The 21,369-nt window shown below is 41.0% G+C and overlaps 1 protein-coding gene across 27 annotated transcripts in view; it reads right to left on the bottom strand.

Annotated features, from left to right (window-relative positions):
- Positions 1 to 21,369, bottom strand: part of SORBS2 (sorbin and SH3 domain containing 2) — a 238,661-nt gene that overhangs the window by 109,134 nt on the left and 108,158 nt on the right. For 16 of the 27 annotated variants that reach the window (XM_074992898.1, XM_074992900.1, XM_074992905.1 and 13 more), the window contains 3 exons: positions 18,183 to 18,209; positions 15,977 to 16,101; positions 14,400 to 15,020 (listed from right to left, as the gene is read on the bottom strand). In XM_074992898.1, coding sequence (XP_074848999.1) covers positions 14,400 to 15,020; positions 15,977 to 16,101; positions 18,183 to 18,209 — 773 coding nt within the window. The remainder of the gene's footprint in view (positions 1 to 14,399; positions 15,021 to 15,976; positions 16,102 to 18,182; positions 18,210 to 21,369) is intronic. The other 11 variants (XM_074992912.1, XM_074992914.1, XM_074992921.1 and 8 more) reach the window with 2 other exon arrangements.

Here is a 21,369-nt window from a genome sequence, read left to right as displayed (position 1 = left end):
CTCCCTTGTGGCAGTTTAAGCCCATTGCTGCTTGTCTATTTAATCATACATAGGAAATAGCCACTAGCAAGCTGGACAGATGTGGACGAGCAGAAGTGACAATAGGTTCAACGGATGGTTTAGTTAAGATTCTTAGAAGCACACTGAGATCCTGCATTGGTGTTGGTAATTTAATATGTAAGGTTTCCAATGCTTTTAATGAATCTGTGGGTTAGATGGGCAAATACTGAACATCTGCCATGGTGGAACGCTGTTCTGGCCGAGACACATACTTTAAGTGTGCCAAGAGAGACCAGGCCTTCTGAGGTCTAGAAGATAGTGTAGGATCAAAGAGAGGGAGGAAGATATCAGAGCGATTGGTTTAGAATTGCACCAATTTTGTAATAATTTTCATTTCTGCAGATAAGTACAACATAACAGTTTCCTACTGTGCAGTAACACCTCTTTCGCCTCCTGGGAACATTCATTCTCAAAGTGCTGGAACCAGGAAGAAATCAAACCTGGAACCAGAGGATCTCTAGGTTGGGGTTAAAGATCCAGCCATCATTTTGGTAAAGCAGGTGAAGAACAGGTCAAAGAGGAACTGGAGGACATACTGTCAACTGTGCAAGGTATTGATACCACACTTTTCTTGGCCAGGGGGAGTCAATTGGTAGGACTTCCGCTCTCTCGTGACTTTTCTTTAATAGGATCTTTGACTTCAGAGAGAATGTGGAAGTTGGCATTTCATAGATTGATGGCTTGCTCCAGTGACAGAAAAATGGCTGCTGATGTGACCATCTTGAACCTTTGTGCCATCACAGCCTGCTGCTACTTATGAAAGAAAAAGAAATGTCAATATATTCCTCCCCTCCCCATTAAAGTCCCAAATAAAGTGGTGTTTACTTTTGTTTTTACGTGTTCACTCTAAATGGCTACTGTGGATCACCTTCTGTATGAGGTAACAACAAAAATGTCAGACATGGAATCTATAACATTTCTGGAATTAATATAAATAGGCAGATAATAACTAGTCTTTGAAGATAGTCACCTGATAGTTCAATATGAGAATTTTTGAATGGTGCAAGGTTAATAACACCACATTGCTGGCCTTGCTTCAACAGTCAAGACACAAATGAGAAGGATAAAAGATAAGTAAATGAACTCATTCTGTTAATAAATAGGACAGGATAGTAAACAAAAATCAACTTATACCCTACTCTTTCAAATGGGTAAAAATACCTCTTTTTTTTAAAATTGTTAAAAGCTGAGGCCAAATTTTCCAAACTTGTCTGCTGAAAAATACACCCCTAAATTAAATGAGAATCGTGTGCTAAACACCTCTGAAAAAGCAAATCAGTTATTTAGCCATCTAAATATGATTTTAGGCATCCAATATAAACAATTTTGGCCAGACATCATATTGAATGGTTTTTGCAGAATTGCTGGTAACCATCAAGAGAAGTGTTGCAATCTGAAGTTAAATGAAGTTTAAAAAGAGAAATCAGATTGGCAGTTTCATTGTAATAAAACAGTTATTTTAATTTACTGCGATTGGAATTTTTAAAAAATGATGATTGTGAAGCATTTGGAGATCTAATGATGACAAGCCCTATATAAAAGCTAAGAATTATTATTAATGTCATGCATGATTCTGAAGTGATCATTCTCCACAATGAAATGTTTGATCACAGCCAGGAGCTGTAGTTCAAGTGGCGTGAAACTACCAGTTATTCCCTGTCAAATTTGCTACTGCAACAATAGTGCAGTATTGCTTGTGTTATTCTGACACCCAGTGGAAAATTTATGCCTTAGAATGAGTAGAAATTTTTCTGTCAAATTGGCTTTATATAGAAAATTGGGTTTTCAGCAAAATGGATTTTTGGTGGGAAAAATATCTGATTTCCATTAATTTTTGTAATTAAAAAGTTGCCTTAAACCTGACCTATTTTGATTTAGAATTGTTGGTGCAGTGCCTCATGAGGGTTAGTGGACTACTCTTCTCACACACCATGGCCAGGGGCTCCAAACACTGCACCACATTCCTTCTCCAAGAGGAGACCATTGTGCATTAGGAGAAATATAGTCACACCAGTTACCAGTCTACAGTGGACATTGGGAATGTGAAGCGCTCAGATCACATCTCTCAAATATCCACAGCAGCATTTAAAAAAAAAGTATTTCTATTTTCAAATTTTTGCCAAATAATTGTAATTTTTCCACAGCAAAGACACTCATTTTCTGACTAACTCTAATATACATAGCACAGGCTTGAACAACCTGCTAAGGCATGTTGCTGAAGAAATCTTTTAAAGTGTTAAATCTTCTCTGAAGACCTTGTATCATCCTCAAGACCCAATTCAGTCATAAAGCTGCTCTCTGGGCTAGCTGAACGTGCCACAATAATCCTAAACCAGTAGTTTAGCATTAAATTGTAATCCTATGTCTTGCAATCAATTAAACATCATTTAAAGAAACAAAACATTCTCCCCACTGTGCATTCTTTGCATTACACTCCAACTTCCCTTCATGTCTCTCATATAAAAGGATCTGTGATGCCATATACCATTAAATTGCTGGGATGCTTGATAGTTACTTGAATTTGAGCATGCTGTTTCTTTGGAACTCTCTTCTAAATGCACAGGTTCTGCTGAAAAATGTAGCTGAAAAGCTAGAGATATGCTTTTTGAACTATGGTGTTTTATCAGTTTTCCCACAAGTACAGGGGAAATGCAGTCCAAATAAAAGAAAACTAAATACGCAAGGAACAGTTTAGGCTTTGGGTTGCTACGCTTACCCTATTTCAGCCCTGAAAAGCAGCCTCTACCACTAGCTAATTTTTCTCCCTAAAGATGATCTTGGCCACCAACCCCACAAACAGATGCTATTGTGCTTTGAGCACTGAAGCTTGGAGCCTGAGATCAGCTGGCGTGTTGGAGCTCTGAAGGCTGCTTGCTGACTTTGTGAGGGCTATCCAAGCTCACAGATGCATGGCCCTTTTAGGAAAGCTGCTGGGTTGCAGATGAACTAGCACTTGCCTCCATCTCTTTCCTCACTTCTCCTGGGCCTTTGCTGGGTTATTTTTTAAACCCCCCAAAGAGAAAGAAAACTCTTAAATGTTCATGTAAGTTTTTAAAGGATATATTTTATCTAATTCTGAGCCATTGATAACACAGATTTAATGTCAGAAGAGACCACTATGATTGTTTACTTTGACTTCATAGAGAGTTAGCAGAAGCCATAAAATTTCACCCAGCAGTTTTTGCAACAAGCCCATTACTCCTGGGTGAGCTATGGCTCATCTTTTAGACACACAATTTTCCCACAAGAGGAAGGATGGTTAAGTGAGTGGGCCTCAGAAAACCTGGGCTTTGCTCCTTACTTGACCCGAGATTTCCTGTGTGATCTTGTTATCCTGTGTGATCTTGTTATCCTTGTTGTGACTCAGTAAAATAGGGACACTAGCTCTTCTCTACCTCACAAGAGCACTGTCAGAAGAAATACACGAAGGACTGTCAAGTGCTCAGATTCTTCCTCACAATTAGCTCAAACTTTGGAGCTGCTCACATTCTCATATTAGATAGATGGGTCAGATATGGGACATGCAACAAAAGCCTTAAAAGAAAGGATGAAATCCCTTGGGGAAATATCATTTCCAGAAGTGCATGTAGTGAGACAGAAGGAAGGGAGAACATGAGCCCAAGGCTTCCTTCCCCCCCAGGTGAAATGAATTTACTGTGGAAGACAGTCGGAGCAGGTTAAGAAGTGCTTGGCACTAGAAGAGCACTGCAAGGAATGTGGCAAGTTGAGCCATTTTAGGGGTGTGGGCAAAAGCAAAATAAGGTCTCAGATGAGTGCAGTCAGACTTCTGTGAGAGGGGAAAGGAACAGGAGACAACAGTGATGACATCCTTGAGTCTGAGTGTGTAACATGTTTAATTTGCTGGAACGGGAAAGCAACAAGAGTCAAAAAATCATCTGTGCACATGTAAAGCTGATGGGTCTGGTCATGCACAGAAGCTCTAACACAACTGTTTCTTATCTAAGGCTTTAGAGCAGACTTCACACCCTCATGTCAGTGGTCTTAATGCCTCTGGGCTACCCATGAAACAATTATTCCTTGGGGTGCACTGGACTCAAGCACACTCATTGAAAAGCGTGGTGCAATTTAATAATGTGCTATGACTATAATGTAGCTCACAGGAAAATGTGTCTTCAGATTATCTAACTCCAAAAATAACAGATGATACTATGAAGTCTGTAAGTGGTGAATGGTGAATACTACAGACCCCTCCTGGGGAACTGAAGTATGGTGGGAACATGGTAAAATTGGACTGGAAACAACTAAATTGAGAGAGAGAGCAGTCCAGAGGGTTTAATAAATGTAGTTGCTCAACTTCCCACTGTGAGAATAAAATATATAACTCTACCTTTGTTTTTGGCTCAGTCCCTATCCCAAAGAGCTTACAGACTTACAGTGTCTATCTTGTCCTGGACAGTGTTTAGTACATTATCAGTGGTTAAATATAAATGTCTACATTTTCTGAAACTACACAGATTTTTTTCTATGAATTCCAAGTTCATTTTCCAATGCAAAAGATTCAGGTGTGTAATGCTATGAAATATTTTCACTGGGATAAAAAGGGGCACAGGAGTTTTTATTCTACCATGACATTGGTACTAAGCATGTATCCTTACATTTGAATTAAATCTCAGTGAGATTCAGACAAGACAACTTGTTTTGCCAGACTCAGTTTTGCAGACCATAGTCTATGCACTTAAGTGTCTTGAACCAGTTGCAGAGCCATGAGTAATGCAGGCACAAAATGAAGACTTCAAGGATAGGCTTTTCACATTCCTACTTCATAGATGAGAGACTCCTAACACTGTCAGTCCAGAGTAATGCCTCTCAATGCTTAACCACAAACACTGATTCGCTATCCCCCTTTGCTGCACTCCTTTTGCCTGTAAACAGTTTGGACACAATACTGTCCCTGAGGAAGTCAGCTCATCAGAAATCCTGACTTCCCTAATAAAATGGATTAGACAATTTTTCCCCTTAGATTTTTTTTGTCACTATCCTATGGAGCAGGATTTTTTCCTAGTATTTTTCAAAAGATTATATCAGATGTAGAAATGTAAGAAAACAATACTACATTACCCAGAATGTTCTCTTGTTACATAATTATTTTGCCATAATCAGAGGCAGCACATGTATTCAATACTTAGTCTACACTGTACCTCTCATCCACACCCACTCCCACCCTCCACTTCACATGCACCAGACTAACTGCAGGATTTGGCAGTGCTATATTGGACTCCTGTGGTTGCTTTGAACATTGGCAGTAATCATAAGAAGCTCCCAAAGTGTGTCAGATGGACTTAATCTGATAGCCATTTCAAGACAGAACCTATGACCTCTCTCTCTCCTCCTGCTCCCTCCCTCCATATATACATGAAGTTGTGCATTTTGTGCATGGGAGTTTTGGGTCTCTAAGATGCTTGCTTGCCAACTATAATAGCACCAGAAGGTCTGCTTGTAAAAGGCATAGGGTGAGATGCTAGCCCAGCCAAAGTCAATGTGAATTTTGTCATTGATCGAAACAAGGTGTTACCCATACCTCATTTTATAAGTATATTTTAACATCATTTTCCCATAGCAATCAAAGTCAGTTTGCCTCTCAGAGCAAACTTAGCAGGATTGGTCTACATGATCCCTCACATGGACTTCTATCTCTGTTCTACCGTGGCACCATATATGCAACTGGTGAAACACGCACTCGGCAGGACCACACACTGTCTAGACCATCCCCGATAGATGTTTGTCTAATCTGCTCTCAAAAATCTCCAGTGATGGAGATTCCAGAACCTCCCAAGGTAATTTATTCCAGTGTTTTACCACACTGACAGTTAGGAAGATTTTCCTTATGTCCAACCTAAACCTCCCTTGCTGCAGTATAAGCCCATTGCTCGTCATCCTATCCTCAGAGACCAAGCAGAACAATTTTTCTTCCTCCTCCTTGTAACCCTCTTTAGGTGCTTGAAAACTTCTATCATGTACCCTTGTCTTGTCTTTTCTAAACTAAACAAGACCAGTTCTTTAAGTCTTCCCTCATAGCTCATGTTCTCTAGACCTTTACTCATTCTTGTTGCTCTTCTCTGGATCTTCTCCAGTTTCTCCACATCCTTCTTGAAATGTGGTGCCCAGAACTGGACACAGTACTCCAACTGAGGCCTAATGGGTGCTGAGTAGAGCAGAAGAATGACTTCCCGTGTCTTGCTCTCAACTATCCTATTAATGCATCCCAGAATGATGTTTGCTTTCTTTGCACCAGCATCACACTGTTGACTCATATTTAGCTTGTGGTCCACTATGACCCCCCTAAATCCCTTTCCACAGTAGTCCTTCCTAGACACGTCTCATAGCTCCATCTATTTAGTTTAACAAACAGAAAGTTACAATAACCTGTAAGTACATACATGTGGGAAAATATTTGGCAACGGACTCTTAAATCTGGCAGGAAAAGGCCTCATGCAATCCAAGAGTTGTGTATTCACCAACACTGATTTTTAAAATCAAAATCAGAAATTTTTCTAAAATATTTGATGTAGGATACTAACAGAGAGTAAGCCGTTCTAGTCTATACACTATCAAAACAAAAAGCAGTCAAGTAGCACTTTAAAGACTAGCAAAATAGTTTATTAGGTGAGCTTTCGTGGGACAGACCCACTTCTTCAGACCATAGCCAGACCAGAACAGACTCAATATTTAAGACACAGAGAACCAAAAACAGGAAGCAAGGAGGACAAATCAGAAAAAGACAATCAAGGTGAGCAAATCAGAGAGTGGAGGGGTGGGGGGAAGGTCAAGAATTAGATTGAGCCAAGTATGCAGACGAGCCCCTATAGTGACTCAGAAAGTTCCCATCACGATTTAAACCATGTGTTAATGTGCTGAATTTGAATATAAAAGTCAGCTCGTCCACTTCTCTTTCCAAAACGGTGCAATAATGTCTCTTCAGTAACACACATACCTTGAGGTCATTGACAGAATGCCCCATTCCATTAAAATGTTGACTAACTGGTTTGTGGATCTGGAGTGTTTTGATGTCCTTTTTGTGCCCATTGACCCTTTGTCTGAGGGAGTTAGAAGTCTGTCCAATATACAAAGCACCTGGGCATTGTTGGCACATGATGGCATATATGATGTTAGTAGAGGAGCATGAGAAAGTGCCCGTGATTCTGTGAGTAACCTGGTTAGGTCCAGTGATGGTATTTCCAGAGAAGATATGTGGACAAAGTTGGCAGCGGGCTTTGTTGCAGGGAAAGGTTCCAGGACTGGTGTTCCTGGGGTATAGACTGTGGCTGTTAGTGAGGATCCTCATGAGGTTGGGAGGTTGTCTGTAGGAGAGAACAGGCATGTCAGAACAGAAGGCCCTGGGTGACATGCCTGTTCTCTCCTACAGACAACCTCCCAACCTCATGAGGATTCTCACTAACAGCTTTGTATATTGGACAGACTTCTAACTCCCTTAGACAAAGGGTCAACGGGCACAAAACAGACATCAAAACACTCCAGATCCACAAACCAGTTAGTCAACATTTTAATGGAATGGGGCATTCTGTCAATGACCTCAAAGTATGTGTGTTACTGAAGAGACATTATCGCACCGTTTTGGAAAGAGAAGTGGACGAGCTGACTTTTATATTCAAATTCGGCACATTAACACATGGTTTAAATCGTAACAAAGAGGAAGCTGTGCTAGTCTATACACTATCAAAACAAAAAGCAGTCAAGCAGCACTTTAAAGACTAGCAAAATAGTTTATTAGGTGAGCTATCGTGGGACAGACCCACTTCTTCAGACCATAGCCAGACCAGAACAGACTCAATATTTAAGGCACAGAGAACCAAAAAGAGTAAGCAAGGAGGACAAATCAGGAAAAGGTAATCAAGGTGAGCAAATCAGAGAGTGGAGGGGTGGTGGGGAAGGTCAAGAATTAGATTGAGCCAAGTATGCAGACAAGCCCCTATAGTGACTCAGAAAGTTCCCATCACGATTTAAACCATGTGTTAATGTGCCGAATTTGAATATAAAAGCCAGTTCAGATGTTTCTCTTTCCAAAACGGAGCGATAATTCCTTTTTTGTAACACACATACCTTTAGGTCATTGATAGAATGCCCCATTCCATTAAAATGTTGACTAACTGGTTTGTGGATCTGGAGTGTTTTGATGTCTGTTTTGTGCCCATTGACCCTTTGTCTAAGTGAGTTAGAAGGATCCTCATGAGGTTGGGAGGTTGTCTGTAGGAGAGAACAGGCATGTCACCCAGGGCCTTCTGGAGTGTAGCATCCTGATTAAGGATAGGTTGTAGGTCTTTAATAATTCGTTGCAGTGGTCTGAGTTGGGAGCTGTAGGTGATGACCAGTGGTGTTCTGTTCTTGGCTTTTTTGGGCCAATCTTGGAGTAGCTGGTCTCTGGGTATTCGTCTGGCCTTGTCAATTTGTTTTTTTACTTCTTCTGGTGGGTAATTCAGGTTTATGAATATTTGGTAAAATTCTTGTAGTTTTTGGTCTCTGTCAGTTGGACCAGAGCAAATGCGATTGTACCTAAGAGCTTGACTGTAAACAATCCTGTTCTCTCCTACAGACAACCTCCCAACCTCATGAGGATCCTCACCAATAGCCACAGTCTATACCCCAGGAATACCAGTCCTGGAACCTTTCCCTGCAACAAAGCCCGCTGCCAACTTTGTCCACATATCTTCTCTGGAAATACCATCACTGGACCTAACCAGGTTACTCACAGAATCACGGGCACTTTCTCATGCTCCTCTACTAACATCATATATGCCATCATGTGCCAACAATGCCCAGGTGCTTTGTATATTGGACAGACTTCTAACTCCCTCAGACAAAGGGTCAATGGGCACAAAAAGGACATCAAAACACTCCAGATCCACAAACCAGTTAGTCAACATTTTAATGGAATGGGGCATTCTGTCAATGACCTCAAGGTATGTGTGTTACTGAAGAGATATTATTGCACCGTTTTGGAAAGAGAAGTGGATGAGCTGACTTTTATATTCAAATTCGGCACATTAACACATGGTTTAAATCGTGATGGGAACTTTCTGAGTCACTATAGGGGCTCGTCTGCATACTTGGCTCAATCTAATTCTTGACCTTCCCCACCACCCCTCCACTCTCTGATTTGCTCACCTTGATTACCTTTTCCTGATTTGTCCTCCTTGCTTACTCTTTTTGGTTCTCTGTGCCTTAAATATTGAGTCTGTTCTGGTCTGGCTATGGTCTGAAGAAGTGGGTCTGTCCCACGATAGCTCACCTAATAAACTATTTTGCTAGTCTTTAAAGTGCTGCTTGACTGCTTTTTGTTTTGATGTAGGAGCTATTTTTTGGCAAGTTCTGAGGCCCGTGTTATACAGGAGATCAGACTAGATAATCACATTGGTCCCTTCTGACTTTGCAATCTATTAATTCTGCCGTTCTCAAATAATGGGTTATACCTTCCAAGGAAGAGGCCACCTGTGCCTTGGCTGCTTGGTTTCCTTCTTTCTTTTTCTTCCAAGAGCTCTCACTGCCAGTGGTGGGTGGCTGTGGGCTCATGAAGAAAGTCTGTGCACACCTGGGAGGTGGGCATAAAGGGGACCTGCTTCCCTGGAGCTGACGACTGGAATTGAGTGGGCACAGCCAGTGCTCTTCTCCCAGTGCACCTTTCCACTCCTCACTGGAAGACAGCCTGGAGGTGGCAGGGCTCTGGCTGTGAGCCCCCAAGGGTGGCAATGGGGCACTAAGCTTGGTGTGAAAAGTGATATTGACAAAAGTCATTTTTCACACTACCACCCTTACTTTTGTGGTGCTACTGGCCACACTGCTGCTGTGCTCGGAAGGGCTGGGAGAAACCAGGGTCATAAATGATTATAGACACAAAGAAGAGGTGGGAGGTGTCCCCAGTCAAATAAATTTGAGAGCCATTGTGTTAATCTAATAATCTCAAAAGGAGCAAATATGAGCCCATGCGCTCATAGTGAAGCGGGGAGAAGGCAGAAATGGAAGAGGGTAGAATTAATCGGACCAATATAAAACTACTGCTTTTTATGCTGACGTTGTCAGCCCATTGTGTGTAACAGCAGCAAGCCCAGAACAAATTATAGAATTTAGGATATGCTGCAAAGAGCATCTTTTGTGACTGTGCTTAACAGGTGAATTATTATGGGTAATGGTGTTCATATTTTGGAGAAGCATTATTATGGATCACTTGGGTACGGACTATTTAGTGTAATATGCTTGTAATTGTATGAAAAGCATGCCGAGTTTAGGTGGTTCTCTTCCATTTACCTAAATGAATACAATGCATCAGACATCCAACAGTGTGAACAGCTATGATAGAACAGCAAGAAGAAAAATATATAGGGGTATAATTTGTAGGGATCACATTAATACATACTGCATGTGTGATAATATTTTTTAATATAGATTATAAAATGGATAAAAGAGATCTTCCTGTTTGTTACAGTGCTGAGGTTTAGTTGCATCAGATTCTGGTAAAAGCTCTGGGCTCAGTTTCCATTATTTTCCGTGACTTGTTTCTTCATTATTATTGTCACTTATAATCTGCTTTCTCATTTGGATAAAAATTGATAAGTCAGTGCTTGACACTGTTAGAAGTATTAGCAATAAATTATGAGCAGTGGATTATTGGTGACTCAATGTACTAATTAATACCTATTACTTATAAGGAGTAACCACTTTCTAGTCCAACCCCGTACAATTCAGCAGGCAAAGCTGAAGAACTAATGCTCACATCTAAGAGAGCTACTTTACATCTAATAGTCCAGTCTGCGTCCACACAACCACAGGGCTACCACAATCCTGGGCCTATGGGTTACCTAAAAAGAGCAGTGAGAGTGATGCATTCAAAGCCAAGCACCTAATTTTGCCCACAATTCCCTCATACTCACATGGATGTGTTAGCACAGAAAAAATCATAATTTTTGAATTTTATGTGACATATTACCAAATGATGGCAAATCCTGCTCAAATCAACACTCGCTCCCCCCCCCGCACTTCCCCAACTGTCAACTAGGAAGATGGTGGCATTCACACCTAATTTTCTTCACTCCTGTGGAGAGGCAGTGATTCTGTGCAGAAATAAAAGTGTCGTTCTGCCTTGGTGAAAACCTGTCTGTATCCCAGGTGACAAACTGTTGGGGCAAGGAATCCCAACATCATAGGTCTATTACTATTTGATCATTAATTACTATTTCTTACAGGACAATATGGTACTACTTTTTTAGAAAAGGCCTGTGCTAGATAATTTTGTATCTGTTGTTCCTTTAGACACTTCTGACTCTTTGACAGCTAGCAGGGCCAACTGCTGTCACAGAACCTGGGGCAAGGTGGGAGGGGGCTGGCTCCACACCCCAAAAGGGGCAGGGCCAATGAGTGGAAGGGGCGGGGCCTAGGGCATTCCGCCCCCAGTGCTGCCCGTATTGCGGGCTGCCCCGATGCACTCGCTCAGTGTCACGTGGTGCTGTGCTGCCGTGACACTTCAGAGAGGCCCAGAGCTCCAGCCACCACCACTGTCAAAGTAGTAGTAGTGGCAGCCAGAGCTCCAGGTCGCTTTGAAACACTAGGCCCAGGGAACAAAAGCCACCTTTGCTCTCCCCCTTCACCCCGCGTCAGTGGGCCCGGTGACAGCTCAGAGTTTGTTTGTTTCAGGCATGCCTGAAACAGTCTCTGACGAGGCTGATATTAAGCTTTAATTAAACCTTTCATCCCAGAGACATGAGGAAGTGCTGGAAAACTAAAAAAACTTCTCCAGTGTACGTAGTCTGCACCTGAGCAGTGAATTACCCCTTCCTCAGGATTGAACAATGTGTTCTTCTCAAAGGCCCCCCAAAAGCTCTTGGGGGTAAGGCTGGTAAGGCACTTTATGACAAGCAGTTAGATCACAGTTTCTGCCCAGGATAGCCCACCCGGAGCCCTTCAGTCCAGTACCTCATGGCAGTGTTCTGACTCAGTCTACATGGGGAGGACTCAGGAGGGTTCTCAAAATGTTGACATTTTAACATCACAGGGCTGCATTCTGCATACAATTTTTCTTTTAAGCTCTCTTGAAGCTAGTATAGGTGTTTGGTGCCTTCAGGGCAAAGATCTAGCAAAGACAAGAATGTGTTTACATTCTGCTCTTGCCATTTGAATCTTAAATGCAAAGTTCTGAAACATGACAAAGTCAAAGAATAGTATCGTTGTGATGGATGATAAGTACAGAGTTGCCTGGGAGTTTCAAGTATGCAAGGCATAGAGCCATTAATTTGTCCCTGGAGTAACTCTGTTGCCTTCAGTGGATTTACACCAGGGATGAATGTGATCCATAAGGTGCAAGGCTGGTTTTCTTTGTTTCCTCTAGATACCTCCCAAATTTCTCTTTACAGAGAAATCACGTTTTTTTTTTATAAAAGAGATGGGTCTGAGCTGTATTGTTTGGATCTGGACTAGTCTTTATTCAGTGATGTCTGGATCCAGGATTTTAATTAAGGTGCATCTACAGTTTTTAATGGTTTCTATTGTGAATGCTGAAATGGGTTTCACGAGTGAATAGCAAGAATAAACAACGATGTGCTGACATATATCTAATTAAACAAGCACAAGACATGATAATTTAACAATATTAGGGGTGAAGAATGGTTGGAGCAGGTATCTAGCAATAAAATTGACATAGTTCCTCCTACCTTTAGGTTTCTCACCCATAAATCAATAGAAAGTGCACTCTCTTATGAGTGCATTCTGCGTACAATTACAATGATAGATAGTGAAATTGCATGGAGTGCATTATCTTGCTACCTTTACTGGAAATTTATTCTCACGTATGTTATACATATGTGCCACAGATAATTATGTCAACTTATTACGACTTATGTAAAGTCCAATGAAAATGCTAAATATTTGGTATTAGAACAGAGCTGAGTTTAATGTGCCAAAATGAAACAGTGCTTTAGAGGATTAGTAGAGCTCTTTGGAAAAACAAGTGTATAAAACATTTCAAACAAACAAAGAGAAAGAAGAATCTCCTTCTTATAGCACTGATTATGGATGCATGTATTCCAGGAAGCCTACAGCTGGGTTCACTAGTCCAGGTACTTTGAAAAATGTCCAAACTTTCAAAATTACAAAAGTGATCTCAGTATTATGAATTATACTGGAGCATGCAAAAACATCCTTACATGTGTAATATCTTATTCTTGCCATTGGAAACTCCCATTCATGCTAATTGGAACTGGGTTCCATGGGCCTTGGAGAGAAGAATTTCACCCTCAAACAAAGCAATTTTGAATACGTAGGCCCATGTCATGTCTGATCCTGCAGAGAGGAAGCAGAAGGCACAAATACTTCTTTCCACCCATCTCTTGTGAGCAGGACAGCTCCAATTTGGTTGCCAGGAGCTGGTGAGCACAGAAAACTAGCATTGCTGGAAGCAACAGCTGTCCTCAGAATACGAGGATTTAATGGAGTGCAGTCTTTCCAGCATATTGGCAGAGCTCGCTGACAGGAATCCTAGTGACATCTTTTCAAAGATGCACCAGAAGCCAGTTTCTAGTACACTGGTGGGCAACCTAGGCCAGTGACTGGCCTGCATGAGTGACCCTGAATTTGTGAGGTGTACTCACGGAACTGTAGCTGTGCTTTGATTGGATGCAGAAGGAGCACATGGTGCTCACAGCCAATGTTGTATGCAATCAGCATGCCCCTCACTTCACATGCCCTTGCTTTACGTGCACGTCACTTTAATACTACCAATAGGAAAAAACCTACATGAACGGAAAACCAGTGGAATCTGGCAACCCTGCCCACAGGGCAACAGCAAACAAACTGTCTCACTGGCCACACATAGATTCCCAATAGGTTACCTGTAGCCTGCTGACCCATCCTGGTAGGAACCTTCCAGCGCTAGTGGCAGTATACTACCTCTCAAAAGCATCATCTTGCGAAGTCGGGCCGTTTACGAGGTGTGCCACTATTATAATTACTAATCACGTTTATTATGGTAGTGCCTAATGGCCATTCAAAACTTGAGCCTCACAGCGCTAGGCACTGTACAAACAAAGAGAAGTACACAGGCCTCCAACTCTGTACAATACCATCTGAATAGTATGATAAACCAGATAATTTACTTTCAATATGCAAATTAAATCCACTCCCAACTTACACTGGGGCCAAAACTTTTTGGAGTTCCCCTCAAAAAATATTAGATGGTTCATTTTTACGTTGAATAATGTGACAGGTAGTTTTACCCAGAAAACACAAACTACAGCCATGGTAATGTGAGTATAATAACTAGAAGAGTGTTAAGTGATTCAGGAAAGCTCTAAAATAAAAGATGGAAAAGTTTAATATACCACATTGCATTCTGTGGACTGTGCAGAAGAAGCAGCTGTAGAGTTTTGTCCCACATCTTTTGCAGGCATCTTTGGAAGGTCTGGAGAAAGACTAGGTGGATGTTCTTGGATTTCAGGCTCTGTTTTATTGTCAAGGAGGGGAGCTATCTGAATGCAAAGAGATGCTGTGTGTATCTCAGGCACAGGGTTACAGGAAGGTGAAACAGGACTTTGGGGAAATGTTGGCACATCATTAGGCTTGGGCTGTTGCTGTGAACCACTAGGAGTATTACTTGGTGGGTCATGTGCCCGGGTTAATTTCAGGGTAGAAACTCTGCGTTTTTGAGTCACTTGTTTGTGGCCTCGATGAAGAGTAGCACTAATGCCAGTTACTGTTTTTGTGCCTGGGCTGGAGACCGAGGCCAGTGGTTTAGTGATTCTTTGTGCACAGGACACACTTGTGTTAGATTTTTTAGAATATGTTGTCCTCTGGATAGCCTCTTTATTAGTACAGTAGACCATATCCAAGGGGAATTTTTTAGTTGGCTTGGTTGTTACTGACTGGAAATTAATGTCATTGTTCTTGTGATTAGTTATTCCAGATCTACAAAAACTCTCTTTTCTAGGGGGCGGTAGGGGTGCCTTATTTGCCAAAAGCATCCACACACAGCAGAACAACATTGAAGAAGAAACAGAGAAAAAGTCAACATTAGCAGAAAAGCAACTTGAGTTAGACTTGTAACTTTACACAAATGAACAAGGGCCTGATCCAGGCTCTATGCAATACAGTACAATGGAAAGACTTTGGATCAGGTACTGCATTCTAACTGATAACGACATTGTATTTTGATGACTAGAAAACCACAATTTCCATTTGTTAATGGAAAAAGTGAATTGCAATCAAAACTGAGTCCCTTATATGAAGCATACTTTGTGCACCTTTATTACTGCTTAAGAATTATCAAATTTTATAAAGATTTAAATATTTAATAAATATATCCAAGATATAATTTTAGCTGACAAGCTACTATTATGAGTAACAAACTTTCATATTACACACACTCACATCCACAGTTTTCTTTTGGATTAAAGTAGCAATGCAAATATGCCTATAAATATGCTTCTCAATTAAGCCATATTGTTTTATGGTGTTTTCTGTAATTGTTACATAGTTTAGCAAAGTTAGAAGAAGAGTACTTCTGGTTATTCTTAAATTAATCTAATTCAACTTTAAAGTTGGTTATTTATTTCATAAAGAAGGTTTTTCTTTGGAGTGTAAAATACTAATCAACACTCTTTAAAATCCAAATACAATCTTTTCAGGCTGTTGATTGAGCCCAGCCAGTTTTTATTTGCATACTGCCTTGCTCTTTGAAAATAGCGGATTTTGTTACTGAACCAGATGACTTGTGTTCTGTGTAGTGTATGCTTACGTGTACAACAAAAACAGATATTACAACATGTAACAGCAGATGCAGATGCTTCCAGGGTCACATCTGGGTAATGCATTATAGAGTACCACAGCTGCATGTAATGCACCTGTAATTTAACACTCATACTTAATACCAAAGGATGCAACTTTGTGTATGAAGGTTTACCTGAGTTGGCGACTTCTTTTCTTGTAAGTTTGGCCGGACACTTCTAAATCCTTTGGCTGCAAGAGATGAACTTCTAGCATCTCCATTCATTGTCTCTCTGCTTCCATCATTATAAGATGCCCAAGCTTTTGTGAGAGAAAAAAAAATTGGTAAACAATCCTTTCCTATTGATTTAACTACAATAAATCCACCTATTGAACAAACAGCTGAAATTACAACTTTCTAGAATTATTATTATCAACACTATGTACATCTAAATGAGAGTTACATGGACAACCCTGAAGCGACAACTTCTCAAGATGTGATTTTGTCAGCGTGATCAGGTGAGTTATTATTTTTCTTATATTTTGCTAGTGTCCACAGTATTTGTGGATTCATAGTCACAGATTTTAAGGTCAGAAGGGACCATTCTGACTCCATAGACTGACCTACTACATAAGCCAGACCATAGGACTTCCACTCATTCTTGCTTCAAGTCCAATAGCTTTGGTCAAAGTAGAATCTCTCTTTTAGGGGGATAAAATTCCACCTATATTTAAAGTGTTCCAGTGATGGAGAATTTACTACAATTGTGGCAAATTGTTCCAAAAATCTGTTCCGTAGTTCTAGCTTGAATTTGCCTTCCGACTTCCAATCACTTGTTCTTGTTATTATACTTTTATCTTCTAAACCATGTCTGCATTATAGCGCTCTTTCAAAAGAGCGCCTTTCGAAAGAGAGTGGTTGAAAGATGCCCTTTTGAAGGGGAGCATCTACACATGGGCCAGGGCTGGTGCCGTCGATGAGTGCCATTGAAAGAGCCACATGCCACATTGAAAGGGGCTTTCTAGGATGCTGAAAGAGAGTGTCTACACTCATCAATGGCCTCTGTCAAAAAAAAGGGCCAGGCAACACTCCGGATGGGGTTGCAGGGCGGCCTACCCCTTCCGGGGCTGCAGCAAGCCTCTCCTTTAAAGGGCCCCTCCCCAACATCCTCAGCCTGCACAGCACGAGGCCCGCTGAGCTGCCACAAGCCCAGCAGATGCAGTGCCTGCAGGAGTGGGCATGGAGCAGCAGTAGCTTGACACCCTGCTGGCTGCCACCAGCGGAGTGGGCGCCCTGCTAGCTGCTGCACTGGTGGCTGCCCCGCATCTCCTTGCAGGGCTTCCACCCCAAGGGAAAGAAGGGGATGCCCCAGACCTTGAGGTCCTTTGCCTTCCCTGCCCTGGCGCTCTGACGGCTCTGGAGCTATCCCACCAGCTCTTGGTGGGATCAACTGGTCATGGGCGAGTGGGACTGCGACCAGTGGCTCTGGAATTTCCAGATGTGATGGCAGTCCTTTCTGGAGCTCTGCCAGTGGCTGTCCTTGATCCTGAGTCACCAGGACACCTGGATGCAGCACACCCTCCCTGTAGAGAAGAGGGTTGCCATAGGTGTTTGGAAACTGGCCATTCCAGACAGCTACTGCTCCATGGGACACCAGTTTGGTGTGGGCAAGGCCACAGTTGGGGCCGTCATGATGGAGGTAAGAAGACACAAGCAGAGTTCTCAGGGTAATGACTGGAATATGTGTTCTTTGTATTTGCATGGGAGATGTCAAGAGAAATCTTTGGTGGTGTTGGAATGCATGAGGGTCAATTAGTATGGTGTAGCCGTCTATCTGAGTCAGATTTTAGCCAATGTTACTATGCTGCAGGAAGTGCTATTTTTTGGATGAGACCTAAAGCTGAGGGTTTTAATCACTTGTACTTATTAAAGATTTGGTGCCACTTTCTTTAAGAGCAAGTGTTATTCTGGTTGCATTCCTCCCCAACAATTTCAGTTTGACATGACATTTAATACTTTCTGTCATGTACTGTTATGTAGTATTGTGATGCACTGTCAAACCATTGCCGTATTACAGTTGGCAGATGGCTGCACTTACTGGTGAGCATTCTGTATTATGCATCTCATGGAAGCAGGAACAAAAGTGACTGCATGGCATATATGATATCAACCAATTGTGGGACAAAATTGTCCTGAAAGCCTTGGTATCACTTCAGGCAGATGTCTGCCTAAGGGTCTCAGTACAGGTTTCACCCTGAGACAGTTTGCAAAAATCAAGAAGATTTGCAAGGTGCTATGTATCCATTTGGAGACATGATGGTATACAAACGGAAGATTGCTATAATGCACACATGTTCAATACCAGTATGTTTATGTATAAAGAAAATCACATTTTATTTACCTGAATCTGGAGACTGAGAATCAGGTCCTTAAAAAAAAAAAGAGAGAAATAACCAGGTCAATGTGTGCTGGAAATTAAAACACTGTAGGCAATTCTGTCTATGTTTCTGGTGATGAACAGCATGCTGCATGTGACACTAGGGCCGTGTCATTTGCCATGCAAATGGCTATTTTGAAGTTTACTAATGAAGTGCTGAAATACATATTCAACACTTCACTAGCATGCGGGCAGCCGCGGCACTTCGAAATTGATGCGCCTCGGCGCTGTGCGGCTCGTCCCGACAGGGCTCCTTTTCAAAAGGACCCCTGTCTGGATGAGCCGCACAGCAGCGAGGCGCGTCAATTTCGAAGTGCCGCGGCTGCCCGCATGCTAATGAAGTACTGAATATGTATTTCAGCACTCATTAGTAAACTTTGAAATGGCCATTTGCATGGCAATTTCGAAGTTTGGGGCTAGTGTAGACACGGCCTAGGCCTGGCTTTGCAGTCCTTGCACACTCAGACCCCACAGTGACTTTGGGAAGACTAAGATTTACGAAGATTGTAGGAGTAGGCTCACAGTATACTTTAATAAGAATTTAAAAAAAAAAGGCAGTGGTTTTGATCAAATTGTAGTAGGGTTGGTAGGCATTTGTTATTGTTCTGCGTATGTGGTACCAAATTCTCTGCCCATTTAAACCCATTCTGACCCAGTGAATTCACTAGAGGTCAACAGGTGTAACTCAGAATTTGATACATATTGTCTTCCCATGTTAAGCCATTTTCTTAATGATAAAAACCATTGTTCCTAACAATATTTAATTATTCTGAGTACTGAGCTAATTAAATAAAGGTATTGGAGAGTATCTAATAGAAACTCAAGGATAATAGTGGTGGTGGTTTTTAAAGTTTGAAGCAGCTACTGCTACCAAAAGAATTTAGCCTTAAGGTCATATATTCAATGAGCTGCTACCACAGTCAAACTAGCCTTGTCTTGGAGAAACTAATTTTAATCTATATATGATTTATTACTCTTCTCTCCACCCCCAGCTCTAATTGCCTATGCTTCAGTATGCGAGGATATTTTCTAAATAGATAACCAAGTCTTCTTTGTATTGAGTTAAAGAGAAAAGAGCTGATGTAATTGTACCTGTAGAAATTAAGCTAATTTAATGAAGCTCGATGGTAATTGTTAGTCTCAGAAGAGCCAGTTTTCACTTTGCAGTAAAAACTTTCTTATAAATTTCCTGTGATGTTGCACCATTGGAAAAGATCTATAAAATGTGTACTGTTGTATTAAAATTACATACTCACAACTTGCTCTGTTTTTACTACATATGCATGTCTGAATATTGCACTGTAAGAAACTAATGTTTATTGCTCAACTAAAATTACTTTTTATAAAGGATTATATTGTACTATGACAATTGCTACATTGTGATTATTTAAATCACTGCCACATCAAAGACAGAATACAACAAAACAATTTTGTTGCGTAGCTTTCCGGTAAATGTGGTAGTTTATTATCTTCTCCATCTAGATACCCGAAGAAATGGCAATGCTTTAAGAGAACATGCAGAGGTGTCATTCAAAAACAAGGGGGCCATGGGTGGGGGATGAGAAATTTTTGGGTGGTGGCAGAATACAGAATACTGAAGGATAGTTTTTGGCAGATTCAAACACAAAGACAGAAATTCTGTCCATACATTCAGTATATTCACATGGAGCCTGTTTGGGTATGTCATTAGATTGTCAAAGGTGGACTAATTTGAAAAAAGCACTTTTATGGAATTTTTTTCCTATTGAAAAATTTTGTGCAGATTCTTCACGTGCAACTTTCCATTACTTTGGGTTAATAATTCACTAAATAAAATTATCCAAATAAGAATTGGCACCATGAGCCATCACTACCTTTAAGGATGATTAAGTACAGTAAATACTTAAAAAGTCTCACTTTTCATTTTTACATGATAAACCACACTGACTTTGCAAGAGCTGTTTTGGAATGTCAGACCAATATTATTAATTTTCTAAAGTTTACAAAACATGCATATAAAATAACCCCTTAAAAAGCCCAGTTCTACTACCCTTATTCACTTTGGCTACATCTACACTACAGAGATCTTTCAAAAGAAGCCCTTCTGGAAGAGCTCTTCTAAAAGAACTTCTTTCCAAACAATGTGTCTACACACAAAAAAGCAGTTCAAAAGAGCGACCTGCTCTGTGGAAAGAGAGCTTTCACACAGGCCCCACTCTGTCAAAAGAATGGGCCAGGGATTGAAAAATCAGGTGCCATGAGGACTGCTCTTTTGAAAGAAGGGCCCTGCAAAGTGTCTACACATGTTTTCTTTCAAAAGAAGCTTTTGAAAGAGAGTGCTCTTCCTGTAATAGAAGAGGAAGAGCATTTTCAAAAGGAGTGCCACGTTCTTCTGATTTACTTTTGAAAAAACGCTTTTTGGCCATTTTCCCAAAAATTTTTGGGAAAAAGGGGTCTCCGGAAGAAGCACGTCCTTCTGGAAGCCCCTCCAGGGGCCACGCTTCTACACAGTGTTTTGGAGTCTGGAAGAACAGTCTTCCAGACTCCAAATCATGTGATGTTATGCTAATGAGGTGTGGGAAATTTGCATCCACGCCTCATTAGCATCTTTCACTCCATGTATTAGCATGCCACTTCCGAAAGAAGTGGCCTGAGTAGAAATGGCCTTTGTGTGCAGATGCTCCATGGGATCTTTTGAAAGAGTCCCCTTCTTTTGAAAAATCTTATGAAAGAACTTGCTAGTGTAAACACAGCCATTGAGTATCACCTTATTTTGCAAGTAGTCCAACACAGTTAATTAGATTCCTATTCTTGTGGATTACATTCTCACATCTGATGAATTCATGTGAAATTTACAAAAATAAACTTTCCCTATTCTATTTATTTTTGAACTAATTCACAATTTAGATTTCAGACCACCTATTACATTGAAAAGTACCCAAACCTGTCTGTGCACTGAAATTGTACAAATGGTCTAAAACAACTGCTCTTTGTCTTGTGTGCTTTTTATATACTCCAGAGATGCTGGCAGGCTGACAGTTAGCACAGCAAGTTTCAGCCAGGAGTGAAATTTTATGGCCAACCTAATACTGCATTTATCTCTAAATATAGAGGTTTACACTTCCTGACAGTACCCTAACCAGAGCTGTTCAGATGAAGACTTTACAATCCA

Source organism: Carettochelys insculpta, chromosome 4 (assembly GCF_033958435.1).
Source record: "Carettochelys insculpta isolate YL-2023 chromosome 4, ASM3395843v1, whole genome shotgun sequence".
Classification (NCBI taxonomy): Eukaryota; Metazoa; Chordata; order Testudines; family Carettochelyidae; genus Carettochelys; species Carettochelys insculpta.
The sequence above is the reverse complement of the archived record's forward strand: the minus strand, read 5'-3'. Positions and strand labels throughout refer to the sequence as shown.